Below are 14,826 nucleotides of genomic sequence, written 5' to 3' on the forward strand. Positions count from 1 at the left end.
CTAGAAGTGTCATTACACTATACTATGCTACAACCGTTGCTTTAGATCATTGCTATATAGACAATGTTCTAGATTTGTTAGGGACTGATTTAAGGGGCAATGCAAAGAAACATCTACATTCCCAAAAAAAAAAAAAAATAGAGTAAAGAAATGTCGAAGTTAAATTCAAAACCTTATCTAAAAAAGCAATTTAGGTGTAGCACCAATAGGAGATAAGATGAGATATAATACACTAAAAAGCAATTTAAGTGTAGCACCAATTGGAGATAAGATGAGAGATAGTAGAGTTAGGTTGGCTGATCATGTGTGGTGCCGACCAAATACAAGACCTGTTAAGAGGTGCGAGTTAGTTCAAATAGAATGACTTAAAAATGCAAAGGGTATGCCCAAAAAGAAGTGGTTGGAAATAGTTCAAAAAGATATGGGGATTTATAGCCTCACTAAGGGTATGACCTTTACTAAAGCAGCATGACGGATCAAGATTCATGTAGCCGATCCCAATTAATTAAAAAAAAATATGATGATATTAATTAAAAAAAAGACTATGATGATGATCAAGGGACATGAATATTTTCATCTTGAAGGAGAAAATTATAAAGAAAAGCTCCATTGGACCATTTTAGTAATGACTTTGCTCATCTCCGTCCTTGTGTATGGATTACTTCATCTATTTTATTTGACAAAAAAAAATTTCATTAACTTTATTTCTATAACATTTATTGTAGAAAAAGAATGGTGAGACCCAGTGTCTCAAAATAAATCACAAAAAATTGACAATAGTAAATAAAAGAATCAATATACCCATTTTACTAATTGGCCTATGATTGAACACACCCCATTATATTATCCACATGAGGTGTGACATCACTTACATGAAAAACACTAGTCGCATTTAATACTCCATGTGAATGATGTCACATCCCATGTCGATTACGTCACATTTTTCCTAATGATAAAAAATACTCTTAGTGAAAAAAAACTCCATGTACAAAACAAGAGTATAAAAGTGTCCAAAATTGTTGAGTACAATGATAAATTACTCCATAATATAAGCACCTTATTTATCTTTTATAATTTGGATAAAAATAGACTTTGGCTATCGCAACGGTGTTTTAGCACAAAAAGATAATCTTTCAGCACACTTAGTGCAATTTACTTTGATTATTTAAGATCGCCACATTACACAAACCACATCCACTTCCTTATTGAAAAAAGTATTTCTTAACTACGTGATCAATGTCGCAATGACCAACAGAAGTAAAGCACCCTGATTTTGAAGCAGTTAAATTAATGCACTCTTTTGTTCTCCACTAGGGTTGGTAAAGGGTCAGGTGGCCCGGTCCTTAAAAAATTTGGGTTACAATTGTGGCCTGAAGGCCGGGGCTAGGGACAGACTTATTCGGATCGGTTTGATCTTTTTTTCTTGTTTTTTCTTTTAATTTTTATTTATTTATTTTTGGCCCATCCTGGCTCATGGCCGTCCCCTGCCCTGGCACAGGCCCGATCTGTTGCTACCCTTACATTCCTCAAGGTTAAAGGATCCCTTGCACATTTAAGTTCCAATTTAACCCATATATTCTAAACGAGTTCATTCCTTGCTCCCTTACTTAGAAAAAACGATCTTTTCTTTTTTTTTTTCCTTGGATAATTTAGCAGGCTACAATTTGGGAAGGTGCCCAGCAACTATCAATACCTTAGCTACAAAGCTCAAGCTCAAATCTTTAAAACAACTAAAACATACTAATCAAATATTGCATATTTTCAAGTATATTCTACTAAATAATTAAATCTTTGTGAATTTCTGATCCCATTCTAGACAGATTGCCCAAAACGTAGAGAGAGATATAACAAACTTATCGTCCCACCTGAAGGTGCCATTAAGCTCCACTGCGATAATCGCCCTATATGAACCTGGACAAATAGTACCTCAAGGTATTTTTTTCTTCTTTTCTTTTTTTCCTTCTTTTTTTTTTTTTTTTTTGTTTGTTTGTTATTCAATGGGAAAGACAATCCCTATCTGTTTATTCAAACAATTTAGTTTTGAAAATATTCGTGGGGTGGAGTCTTTGGAAATGAAAACCAAAACGTGGTGATTAAAGTGTGAGGGTATTAGCATCTCGAACCCAGCCCCTTTCCCTATTTTTGACTCTAATGAAAGAAAAATCAAGTCTATGCAAGGATTCTGCCTGCTAGAAGGTATTTGATGAGTGTAAGAACGATATTCGACATGACATGAGATAGAACTTCTAATTTAGACGTTATTTTGTGCATTCTTGTACGGGGCAAATATGGAGCTAGATGCACCTGTAGAAGTGGGTGCTACGAAGCCACCTCTGAGTTTTACGGCTTTTTATGATTTACTACCATAATTATACTCGCTTTTGTAAAGGTGTCGTACAAATAAGAATTTCCGGTAAAGTATATTACTTTTGATACAAAGAGGTCCTAATCATCATTGACTATTAGATTTGAAATCGGGTGGTTGATGATGTGTTATTGATTAGGCACAATGTCCAAGATAAAATTTCTTAAAAGTGTGATTTTTATTTATAGGATTACACATTCAATGATTAAAAATAATTGTGACTTCTTTGTATCAAAAATAAATCGTCTAACAATATACAATCCATTTAGTATAAAGACCATTTACATTTACATTTGGCACAAAGAGGTCACTATCACTCCTAACCCTCAGATGTCAAATCCTACGACTTGAAGTGTGCGACAAAGTTCAAAAAACCTCTTTCTAAATTTGAGATCAATGACATACTCTAGCACCCAATTTTGAACACTACAGTCAATGATGATCTCTTTGGGAAAAAAAATAGTAAAATAATCTTTGGGATTGTGTATAATGACATCATTTACCTTTGATACAAGAAGGTTACAATTACTTATAACCATCCGATGTGAAATCGGATAGCTTGAATGTGTCACAAAGTTCGAGAAAAATTCTCTTGAAGTTTGAGCTTGGTCAATGCAATAAATGTAGCCACCCAATTTCACATCCACTGGTCAAGATTAATTGTGACTACTTTGTAAAGTTATGGTTTATATAAAGTTACAACCTTATACAATCAAATTGCACCACCAAATTTTATTATAAGATATAATTTTGGTGTTGAAAATTCCTAAGATAGCTTGATAATCTATTTTGATCTCTAATTATAAAATTTTAGATCCCAAATATGGTTTAAATCAAATAGATCTAAAAACACATTACAATCTTGAAAATGGATGGTCCAGATAAGGTGTTGTAAGATGTGCTATTTTTGTGAATCGAAATCTTTTTTTTCATTTTTTCTCTCATATTCATATATATTGATGTCAAGATGATCAACTAGAGAGTTTTCCAACTTCGAAACAACGGTTTTACTATGGGTTTCTTAGATGCGTCTTAATACTATATTTTAAGATTGCAACTTTATATAAACTTTTTCTTTTTGTAAATGAATAGAAAAGCTTACTTAAAGTTGTGACCCTAGGTGTAAAAATAAAGTTGCAATAACTTTCTTGGTCTATTTTAGTTGAAGAGGGTAGATTTAACACATCGTTTAAGACAATATCAATAAATTACCCATCTTTTTTAGATTGTGTTAATTCTACACCGCTTAGTGTAAATGAATGATACAAATTAATGCTACCATGCTTCTCCAAATGAGATTGCAGGCTTAAATGAATTTTGTTTTACGAATATATGCATTTTCAAATACAAAACATCAAAGAAAACACCAACTACTTCTAAAACACCGTCTAGATTTATGTCTGGGGGTTTGGTGATAGCCAAATCAGTATACCGATATTTTCAAGGGAATTATGGGGCAAACGAAAAATGACTTTCATGGGCGGCAAGAAAGTAAAACCTATATAAGGGAATCAAAAAATACATAATACTCATCCTTTTGAAGGTAGTGGGTTATGGGAATGGATCTCCAATATGGAGATAGGTCTCCAAGAGAGAGACATGACCTCCAAAAAAGAGGTGGTATTCATATGAGTTTTGGATTAGCTAAGGCTTCTACTTCTAGAGAGAGAAATTCTCTCGTTGCTCTCGAAGTTATCTTTTCGGTAGCGATATTATAGTGAAAAAGAAGGTACTGATCAACGGTGTTGCTTGGTTGAGAAGATCGAGTTTAGAAGGGAAGATCGGTGATGATTTTTTGCCGATGATTAGAGGTAGGTATTATCTCTTGTAACCCAAAACTGCAATCTTCATTGAGATAGTGTATTTTTATTTGAGAGACCGTGGTTATAGCCCTATGGGGTGAACCACATAAATTGTGTGTTGTTGTGGTATTATTATGTTAATTATTTTATTTATTGCACTCGATTTATAATTGTATTCATCTACTTCACATTTACCGAATTATGTACACGATCTTGGGTGGGATCTCAGTATTTGGGATTCCCGATTCCGCAAGCTAAGGTTCCCAAAAATCCTACAATTGGTATCAGAGCACAAGATGTATACAAGCTAAGGTTTGCATTAAGAAAAAGATGAATGGTGGTGTTTGATGGATACATGGTTTGAGATGGACAAATATAGAGGCAACGCGTTGGTGAAAACTCTACAATAGGGGCAAGTGAAAAGAAATAAAAAAACCTATTCAATGTAGGTTGTCAATGTAATTATGGTTATTTTGCTATCAAGGTAGAGATTTTTGGGTTTGGTGATAGCCAAATCGCCATACCCATATTTTCAAGGGCATTATGGGCAAAAGAAAAATGACTTTCATGGGCAGCAAGAAAGTAAAATGTATATAAGGGAATCAAAGAAGACATAATACCCATTCTTTTGAGGGTCACCCCTTTGGGGGTTATGGGAATGGATCTCCAAAAGAGAGACACGGCCTCCGAGAGAGAGGCGGTATTCCCATGAGTTTTGAGCTGACTAAGGCTTCTACTTCTAGATAAAGAAAGTCTCTCGAGTTTATCTTTCGGGTAGCGTTATTGCAATGAGAAAGAAAGTATTGATCGACGGTATTGCTCAGTCGGGAGAGCGAGTTTAGAAAGGAAGATTGGTGATGGTCTTTTACCGATATTTATGGATAGCTAACATCTCTTGTAACCCAAAATTGTAATTTTTATTATGATAATGGATTTCTACTTGTCGAGGCCGTGGATGTAGCCCTACGAGGTGAACCACGTAAATCGTGTGTTTTAGTTATATGTTTTTTTATGTTTGTTTTATTTCTTGCACTCGATTTATAGTTGTATTCATTTATTTCGCATTTAGACAATTATGTACACGATCTTGGGTAAGATCCCGATACTTGGGATTCCAGATTCCGCAAGCTAGGGGTTCCCAAGAACCCTACACTGTCCTCGTAGAATGAAACCGTATAAGGAAGTCGCACGATCGCCCAAACTGAAATCACTGTGCTAGTAAACCAAATACCATCATATCTTAGAAAGGCAAACAACACTAATGGCACGTTTGGTTCGCATGAAAATATTTTCTAGAAAACATTTTCACATGAAAAAAATCTCTCATGCGGTCAACTATCCGAATATCTTCATACCAATTGGGGGCATCTATGCACAGCAATTGTCAACTAATTGATACAAAAATATTTTCACATTTGAACTGTACGAATATTTTCATACCAATTGGGGGCATCTCCACAACAATTGTCAACTAATTGATGTAAAAATATTTACACATTTGATCGCATAAGAGAATATTTTCATATAAACGCGAACCAAACGTGACATAAGAGAGAGAGTAGGGTGGTAATGAACATGGACCCAACCTAGACCCGATTTAGGTCTTGGTCCAAATCTTAGGGCTGAACACTATTTGGGTTTGGGTCTCATAATATTTTTTGAATCCCAATTTATGAAATATAATTAAATATATAGATATTTTGAATTTTGGGTGGGATCTAATCGGGTTCGGGTCTTGGTCATTATATTTTTGGGGAATTCGGGTCCGGATCCGGGTCAAGGTCCCGTATCATGTTTGGGGACTTATCCGGACGCGACCCGTTGCCACAGAGAAATGGAAACCAAGGGAAATATAAGTTAAGGAATGGAACACCTGTGAGTTTGATGGGTTCTTGAATGTCCCATCGTCGCACGACGCTTACCGGCTTAGAAACGTAGAGAGAGAAAGAGACCGATCAAGAGAGAGAGAGAGAGAGATCGAGATCGAAACTAGAATCCAAGGGTCCGACCTCTTAGAGAGAGGGTCTCGCTCTTCCACAGGTCATATCCCTGCGCACCAGGGATCCCATCCCATTCAAGTCCACATTTTGCTGCGTTTTCTTGGGAGCGAGCCGCGCTCTTGTCTCAAATCCCTTCTTTTGAATTGGCCCTGTCTTCTTTCTCTCTCTTAAAACAACGTCCTTACCCTCTCAATAAACACACCCAGCAAACCAATCACCCACTTGTTTCTTATATAAACCGTCTCTTTCTTGTTACTGTTTTTTTTTTTTTTTTTTTTCTTCTTCTTCTTTTCATTTCCCTCTGTTGGGTTGCTGGTGTCAGATTCAGACCTTTTTTAGGCAATTCACTTTTTTGGGGCTCTCTCTCTCTCTCTTCTTTCTTTTTCTCTCTCTTCTACCTTTGCAGATAGATAATGGGTCGCGTTAAACTCCAGATTAAGAAAATAGAGAACAGTACCAATAGACAGGTAACCTTTTCAAAGAGGAGGAATGGGCTCATTAAGAAGGCTTATGAGCTCTCCATTCTGTGCGATATAGACATAGCTTTGATCATGTTCTCACCTTCCGGTCGACTAAGTCAGTTTTCCGGCAAAAAACGGTGAGTATTTCCGACACAGATTTTTCTTTTCTGAATTGGTTTCATTATTGTTGATAAAGATGGAATTTTCTTTCCAATTCAATTTTTTTGCTTTATTTGATTCTTGGGGTTTCTTTTTCAATTTGTTAATTGATTTGTTTCATTTCATTGGGTTTTTGTCCATTTTTTGGGGTTTCTTTTTCATCTTTGGATTTTCAGGATTGAGGACGTCTTGGCGCGTTATGTAAACCTTCCTGATCATGATAGAGGAGGGTAATAATAACAATTTTTCTTATACTTTTCTCTTTTGTTCATCTGATTTTTCATTTTTAATGAATTCATTAATTGTTTTGACTCATTCTCTCTCTCTCTCTCTCTCTCTCTCTCTCTCATATCCATAATTGCAGGCCACTTCAGAATCAGGAGGTGGGTAATTTTTAAGATTTACAATCTGCTTTCTCTCTCTACACCTTAGAGTTTTGGGGAATGAAAGCTTATGCGGTGGATGCATGCATGCATGCAGTATCTCAACAGGGCGCTCAAGAAACTCAAGTGCGAAAGCGACATCGCTTCCCATCTCACTAGGTAACACCAAACATATTAAGATAATAATAAATTAAATATCGTTTATTATATTTTATTTAATTGATTTTTTATTTTTTATTTTGGTCTAAATCTCTAATGGAGTCGATCTGATATATACGGCGGTTAAGATTCAGATACAGGGGAGACCTGAAATTTTGTCCTTTTATACTTTTTCTTAAATTTTTTATTGCACCACTTTTCAAATTTTGTTTAGTTTAGTTTATTTGTTATTTATTTAATGGTGTTATGCATTTTCATTTCTTCTTGATCGGTTACCGACGCTTGGACCAGTCCTGCGAGCAGTGTTAACTCTAGTGTTGAGGTAAATTCCTTTAATTTTTGTATTTTTTTACTACCAATTCATTTTTCACATCACTATAATCTTAGGAGCTTCATTTTTATCTATATTTTCTCAGGTATTATTGTTTTTATAGACGAGCAAGTTTATGAAACTTTGGTTCAGTATTTTGGGATAATTTGATTCATTTGATTTGATTTTTATGACTAAATTTTGTGTTTTTCATTGTTAGGAGCTTCAACAGGAAATTAGTAGATTTCAACAACAACTACAGATTGCTGAGGGGCGACTAAGGTTTGTAGATTAATTTGCTTATTTGTTTCTTATCATTTTCTATGAAGTAAAATATCAAGCCATTTGAAGGAACCCAATGAGAGAGAGAGACTTTTGATGGACATTTTTGCCTTGCAGGTTATTTGATTAATGAGAGGAGCATCAAACATATAAGAAATTTTCCACATGAAATTACGTTTTCCCTTTTTTATGAGTTATAAGGTTGTTTTAAGATAGATAACATAGCAAGATTAGTCTCAGATGTATTTGTATAATGGTGGTGGCGCAGTTGTTTTGAGGCCGATCCCTCTAAAATCACATCGCTGCGAGAGGCTGAGTGCTGCGAGAAGCTCCTCATGGACGCCCTCACTCGAGTTACTCAGAGAAAGGTCTCAGACACCCCTCTCTCTCTCTCTCTCTCTCTCTAAAGATATTTCTTTCTCTAAAACAGATTTTTTTTTTCCCTTTTTTTTTTTTTTTTCAGGAATACCTACAAAACAGTCACATTCAGCAGTTCAATCCTTCAAATTTGCAGGTAACGAATCCTTATTCACCCACACATATTCTTTAGTAAATGAGAATTGAGGTTGGAGTCGCCACCATGACCGAGCCTCAACTAAAGTCTATGCTTCCGTTCTCACTAATGTATTCAAAAAATCTTTGAAAAATAGGTAGAGGCTCGTCATCCTTTAGGATTGTATATACCATTTACCTTATATATATATATATAAGGTGGTCATAATTATGCACAACATGATATTTGATAGCTTAAATGTGTCACAAAGTTTGCAAAAATTTATTTTGAAGTTTGAGCTTGGTGAATGGAATAAATGCAGCCATTTAATTTCACAATGGTCAAAATTAATTGTGACTATTAAAGATAGATCGTCTCTATATTTTTTCATATACTTCTACACTTATGTGTCTAGGACTCCAAATGATCACCATTAAATTTAATATAAATCTCTAAAAAAATTATTATATGGGTATGATACTTAAGTTTTCCAGAGATCTGTATCAAATTTAGTGGTTAAATTTGGTTATCCTTTGCTGTCATGGTCATTTCCCATATATATATATATATATATATATATATATATATATTACTTACCCATTTTTTGCTATTTTAGAGGGACCAATCTATTTCTTTTGTATTCTTGATTTCTCTAATTTCTACTTTTATTTATGTTCTTTTTATTTGTTTAAAATGAAAATTGAAGCAGATGTACATGGAAGGACAGGAAGGGATGGCAGGCTCATTTGAGAATCATCATCAGCCTGTGAATTGGCTCTCTCACAACACCACCCAACAACAAAACAACTCAGTCCAGGTCTACCTTGGCTCTGACCACATGATCTCTTTGAGGTACTTTCGAACTTCAAATAATGGTTTTTTTTTTTTTAGTCCTTGTTTGATTGGTTTTTGGATGTAATAAAAAAAAATTTTAAATTAAAATTAAAAAATAAAAAATAAAAATTCCCAAACCTAAATGTCAGAATCCATTGTAATTTACTTTAACAAAATGGCGTTATACAAATCAATATCTTCCCATTTTAACCAGAAACTACTAATTCTTTCATCAAATTGCAATGTTTCTTTAACACTAGCCCTTTCCATAATTCAAAACCTTGGGCATTTTTTTAAACTTATTTTCATAATTCTTGAAGGGCTCACCATCACTGTTTTCTTATTTTTTCTTTTTTGTTTTTCAAAACAATAAAGCCTTATAAAAATAGGTGTAGTTTGTATAAGGTATCAACTTTAAACAATCCAAGTAAGTTACACCATCGTACATGTGGAAAGATGTAATTTCAGTGTCAAATTTCAACGATGATCCAAAATTTACTGCAAATATAATTATACAATTTAAAAGTAAAAATTGATACAAATAGAGCAGATCTCCAAACTCATGAAATCTCTAAAACGTACATTCTAGATTGTACATTACAAGATATACAATTTTAGAACTTGAAAAAAAAAATTTCTCCATAGTTGTATATCTTGATATTGAGATGATCAATTAAAGAGTTTTTAAGTATAACAATAACTTTTTCCAATGAGTTTTTAACGCGTACCTTATTTCCACAATATAAGAGTAACACATTTTTATAAGCTCTCTCTTATACAAATTAACAAAAACACAATTTAACCAAAAATTTACTAACTATTTCATCAATCAGTTATTGGTATTGCTATATTTCTTTAACACTTTGCCTTCTGGTAATCCAAAATCTTAGCATTTCTCAAAAAACAAAGAAAAAATCATCTTTCCTATTAATGATGTAGAAGTGTTAGAGTCAGCCGATTCACACTATTTTTTCACGGACTCTCTGCAAAATATATCTCAAAGATGTATTTTCAATTCAAAATTTTAGAGTTCAATAATCTAACCATGATCTAATTTGGAAGGTGAGTCAGCTGACTCAACAAAACCGTGTCTATTAATGATTCCTGTTTCTTTGAATTTGCACTTGTATAGTTTGAAGGAGTTTGAACAAAAATCATATCTAATCAAACCTACTTGAAATTCCATTAAGGTTCTATAGAAATAATATTTCTAAATACTTTAATCTATAATCATTTTTTCCTCTGATTTTTATTTCTTTTCTCTTGGTTAGTAGGGATCAAGCACACTCCATGTACGAGGCGTTATCACAACAACAGGCGGGTATATCAATGGAGCCCCACCTCAGCGATTGCCACGTAAGCACTTCTATGAAGAGTGATAGCCAATTGCAGAGTGACACGTGTCATGAAGACTACGTATCACTCAACCGGAACGTGCCAGAATGGCAGCACCACCACGCTTACAGCGCCCAAGAGCTCATGTCCGCCCTCATCCCAACCTCTTATTCTTCTATAATTCAGGTACTAAAATATAAAAATATAAATATAAATACATATAAAGGAAAACACTACAAAACGCCTACGTTTATACGCGAGGTTCTACCATATTTCGTATACAATTTTATCACAGTCTAAAGTTCATCATATGACCACAGAAGTAGGATAGTATTTAAATTTTAATATTTATTTTCTAAACCATAATAATCTAAAATTTTATAGGTGTACGCGGCATAGTGAGGTACACCTGAATAAAATATAAAAAATAATAATTTGGATGATAAAAATGACTTGAAATACCCTTGAAGTTTTAGGGGTATTTTTGTTATTTTATTTTTTTATTATTATTTTTTTATATTTTATTTTGGTGTGACTTGGTCATATGTATACACGTCCCAAATTTTAAATAAATATGATATGTAAAATAATTATTAAAATCCAAATACTACCAGACAACTATGACCGTGTGATGAACTTTAGACGGTGATGAGGTGTAGGTGAAGTACTGAACTTTACTTTTATATATATATATATATATATATATATATATATATATATATGAAAAAAAATTAAATTTATTATGCTTTTTTTGTTTTTTTTTTTTTTGTGTGCTTCAGGTAATTTAGAAAAAAGATCCTTGTACTCGTTGTATTAATGAACTTAAAATGCCACATTGTGGTGCCCTACCTCGCTAACCATTTCATATTTGGTTATGTTGCTGATATTAGGTTTGTATATAAATTTTTCAGTATTTTTATTGGGTTATTATGATTAGCTATTTAAAATATTAAATTTACTACTAAATCATGAAAAATAGGAATCCCCCATTTTTTTATGTTATTTCAATTCCAGTATTTTTTTTTTTTTTTACAAGGAAATGTTAATTCCAGCAATTATTTTAAATTAACTACTAAATCATGAAACAGAAGAATCCCCCCTTTTTTTTTTATGTTATGGTAATTCCGGTATTTTTTTCTTTTTGACAAGGAAATGTTAATTCCGGCAATTATTTTATTTGTAGATAAGTTGACTCACTTATTTTAGAAAATGGAAATGACAGTCGGGCCAAGCGATAGTGGAGCATGAATCACAGCCGTTGATGCAGCCTCAGCAGGAGCAGGCACGACGCCATGCGGCAGAGGAGGGAGTATATGAAACCCAGCTGCCCCAGTTGGACGTCTGATTTTTTTTCTTTTCTTGTTTATCTTGTGATATATGTGTTTTTTTATTGTAATATGTCGTACAATTTAGCGATAATACAGAGTTCGGAGAATCGAACAAGGAGATATTTTTTTTTGGCCCTTTTCTCCTGCGAAAAATAAGGATGTCAAAATTCTCCTTATTCAACAGTGTTCCCATGCATACGTACTTCTGTAAAAATGAATACTTTCTATACAGTGCCGAGTAATAAATTTGCACCAAGCTCTTCCTCTTGTGAATTCTCTTTTATATTTACATTTATTAAATTTACATGTTTTTTTCATGTGTTTACTTCTTCTTTTTTGAGAATTGAGTTCACTTCGTGTGTTTTCCTTTTCAATGAAATTTTGATTTACCAAAATAAGAGAAACATGAGGTGTGAAATTTGGCAAATGTCTATTGACCCACATGAAAGTTCAAAAGAGGATTTTTACTAACTTTATGGCATGTATTAAATTTCATAACAAACAATTAAGGATGATCATGACTACCTTACGAAAGAGGTTTAGTAGAAATGATCTTATTTTATGATATCACTTTGATAAAATCTATTGATTACCACAATTTTTTTTACGAGCGTCAAATTCGTAACTAACAACTAAAGATGCTTATGCCCACCTTATCAAAGAGGTCTAATATATATTATCATTTTAATAAAAGCTATTGACTGCAAAAAGATAATAAACCTATTGACCACTATTTTTTTGGGCTTGCCCTTAGTAAAAAGTTTATTTGCAAGCAGCCCGCGTGGTAACTTTCTATCACCACCGTCCAACTTGTTGGTAGTTGGTGTTGGACGGTGGTGATCGGAATTATCATGCGGACTGATCGCACGCAAACCATGTCCTATTACATTTTTTTTTTACTCACTCTCATTTTTTTTTTTTTCTCTCTCTCAAGTGAAAAAATAATTTAAGTAAACCAAAAAAAATTCGAAAAAAATGGATTCTTTTCTCAAGAAGAAAATTATTTTCATTTTGCAAAAAAAAACACTTTTTTTCTTAGAAAACACGGAAATATAATATCTATTTTCTAAAAGATGCGGTGTTTATAAGGTTGAACCATAAACAATCCAACTAAAGTGCACCTCCAAATTTTATCATAATATGTAATTTTGTTATAAAAAACTCTTAGTATTATCTTAAAATCTATTTTCATATCTAATTAGAAACTTTTAAACTCCAAATATAATTGTAATCAAGGATATCTATAAACATATGAAAATCTTGAAAATGGACAGTCTAGATGATATGTTGCGAGATACACTATTTTTTAGACTTAAAATTTTATTTTTTTATATTCATACATCTTGATATCGAGATGATGATTTTTTATCATTAAAACAACCTTTCTGATATAGTTTTGAGATGCATTTGTAATTCTACATTTTCAAATCGCAATCTTATATAAACTTTTTTCCTTTCTAAAATATATTTTTTTTAGAAGGGCATTTATCTTTTAATAAATTAATTGACTTTTTTGTTGTGGGCATAATTGGGACATGAGCTAAATTGTCGTCTCGTGTTCTCGCCTCGACACGTCTGAATGCATGCATAGGAAAGGATGAGAAGCTTTTCTTATACGTGGCACGTGTCAATGCCATTGTGGGCTTAACACACGTGTGAGGAAAGTTGTGGCAAGTGGACGAGTCTTTTGGGGATTCCGTTACGATTATGTGTTTTGGTGCGAGACATGGTCTTCAATTATTCCTTGGCCTATGCGCAATGGGCCGGGTGAGACGTTACGAGGATCTTATCCTCTTTTGACTCGGCAAAAACGTGTGAAAATCGTTAAAAGGGGCTTGACTTTCTTACACTTCTCTGAAATCACATATTTTTTAAATCACATATTTCAAAGAAGTAAATATTAAAAGTTTTATAGTTATATGTAGAACTAATATTAAAATGAATGGTGGTGGATACCATGATATCCAGTTTTAGCATAACACTTTTTATTAAAAATGGCAAAGTCCTATCGTATTGAAAAACGTGATTTGTGAAACTACATCTTTAAAAAATCAAACACTCCATAGAGATCAACTAGATAGCGGGCTTAAGTCATGATTTCGATATGAATAGTCGATCTAGATAGGAATTAGTTATTGGATGATATGGATCCTAGTCTACTTTAAAGCTTAACTACTAACCTTTTATTTTCTTTTAAGAAATGTGTACAATGTGACTATTTACTTTTGATACAAGAAGGTCACAATCATTATTAACTATTAGATGTGAAATTAATAGGTTGATGATGTTTTATTGATTGGACACAAAGTTCGTAATAAAATTTCTTGAATGTTATGAGACGTTTCAATCTATTGGATTTAACATCCAATGGTTAAAAAAGATTGTGACCTCTTTGTATCAAAATAAATGGCCTCGTACCCTATCTAGATCTGATTTTTTTATTTTATTTATTTATTTATTTATTTATTTTATTTTAAATATTTTTTTAGATCACCTATTCAAACCGATCCATGCTCAATCTAGATCTGATTCAACTAGGATTTCTAGGTAAATGATCAACTCCATAGATTTGGGTTTTGAAACACTCCTGGTACCAAGTTATTGGTACATATGGGTGAAATTATTATTATTTATTTATTTTGAGTAATTCTATGGAGAAGATAGGCACCTACCTATTTTTTTAGATATATTAGATTTTTTCTTTTAAAGGTGTCGCTCAATGGTATGAGCAAGATTCAAAACCACAACCTGATAATTGAGTTGGGCGGTGCTACATAAAGTGAGAGGTTCTGAAATAAAACAATAAAAGGCCATATAAACATAAAGTGACAGGTTTTGAAATAAAACAATAAAAGGCCCTAGAACTCTATAGTCTGTCTCGAAAGATCGTTTCCTTTATTTTCTCTCAATTACAT

General features: G+C 33.1%; 1 protein-coding gene across 8 annotated transcripts; it reads left to right on the forward strand.

Moving 5' to 3' along the window:
* Positions 1-6,050: 6,050 nt before the first annotated feature.
* LOC18422143 (agamous-like MADS-box protein AGL104) lies at positions 6,051-12,178 on the forward strand. 8 transcript variants are annotated; one of them, XM_088865755.1, is made up of 11 exons: positions 6,051-6,765; positions 6,964-7,017; positions 7,152-7,170; positions 7,268-7,329; positions 7,621-7,651; positions 7,860-7,921; positions 8,190-8,289; positions 8,385-8,435; positions 9,124-9,266; positions 10,520-10,769; positions 11,767-12,178. In XM_088865755.1, exons 1-11 carry the CDS (start codon positions 6,581-6,583, stop codon positions 11,773-11,775), a joined length of 966 nt encoding a protein of 321 aa, XP_088721881.1. In that variant the 5' UTR covers positions 6,051-6,580; the 3' UTR covers positions 11,776-12,178. The 8 variants fall into 8 exon arrangements, with proteins under 8 accessions (XP_088721881.1, XP_088721879.1, XP_088721883.1 ...); XM_088865753.1 differs by having other exon boundaries at positions 11,806-12,178; XM_088865757.1 differs by having other exon boundaries at positions 10,520-10,729; positions 11,806-12,178.
* The last annotated feature ends 2,648 nt before the right edge of the window (positions 12,179-14,826 follow it).

The sequence above is a fragment of the Amborella trichopoda genome, chromosome 4 (assembly GCF_054954075.1).
Source record: "Amborella trichopoda isolate Santa Cruz 75 chromosome 4, AtrichopodaSantaCruz75HAP2 v2.0, whole genome shotgun sequence".
In the NCBI taxonomy this organism is placed as follows: domain Eukaryota; kingdom Viridiplantae; phylum Streptophyta; class Magnoliopsida; order Amborellales; family Amborellaceae; genus Amborella; species Amborella trichopoda.

Coding starts and splice junctions, on each gene's coding strand:
- LOC18422143 (XM_088865753.1), top strand. CDS start 6,581: ATGGGTCGCGTTAAACTCCAGATTAAGAAAATAGAGAACAGTACCAAT. Junction 7,652..7,859: donor GTGTTAACTCTAGTGTTGAG/GTAAATTCCTTT, acceptor TTTCATTGTTAG/GAGCTTCAACAGGAAATTAG. Junction 8,436..9,123: donor TCAATCCTTCAAATTTGCAG/GTAACGAATCCT, acceptor AAATTGAAGCAG/ATGTACATGGAAGGACAGGA.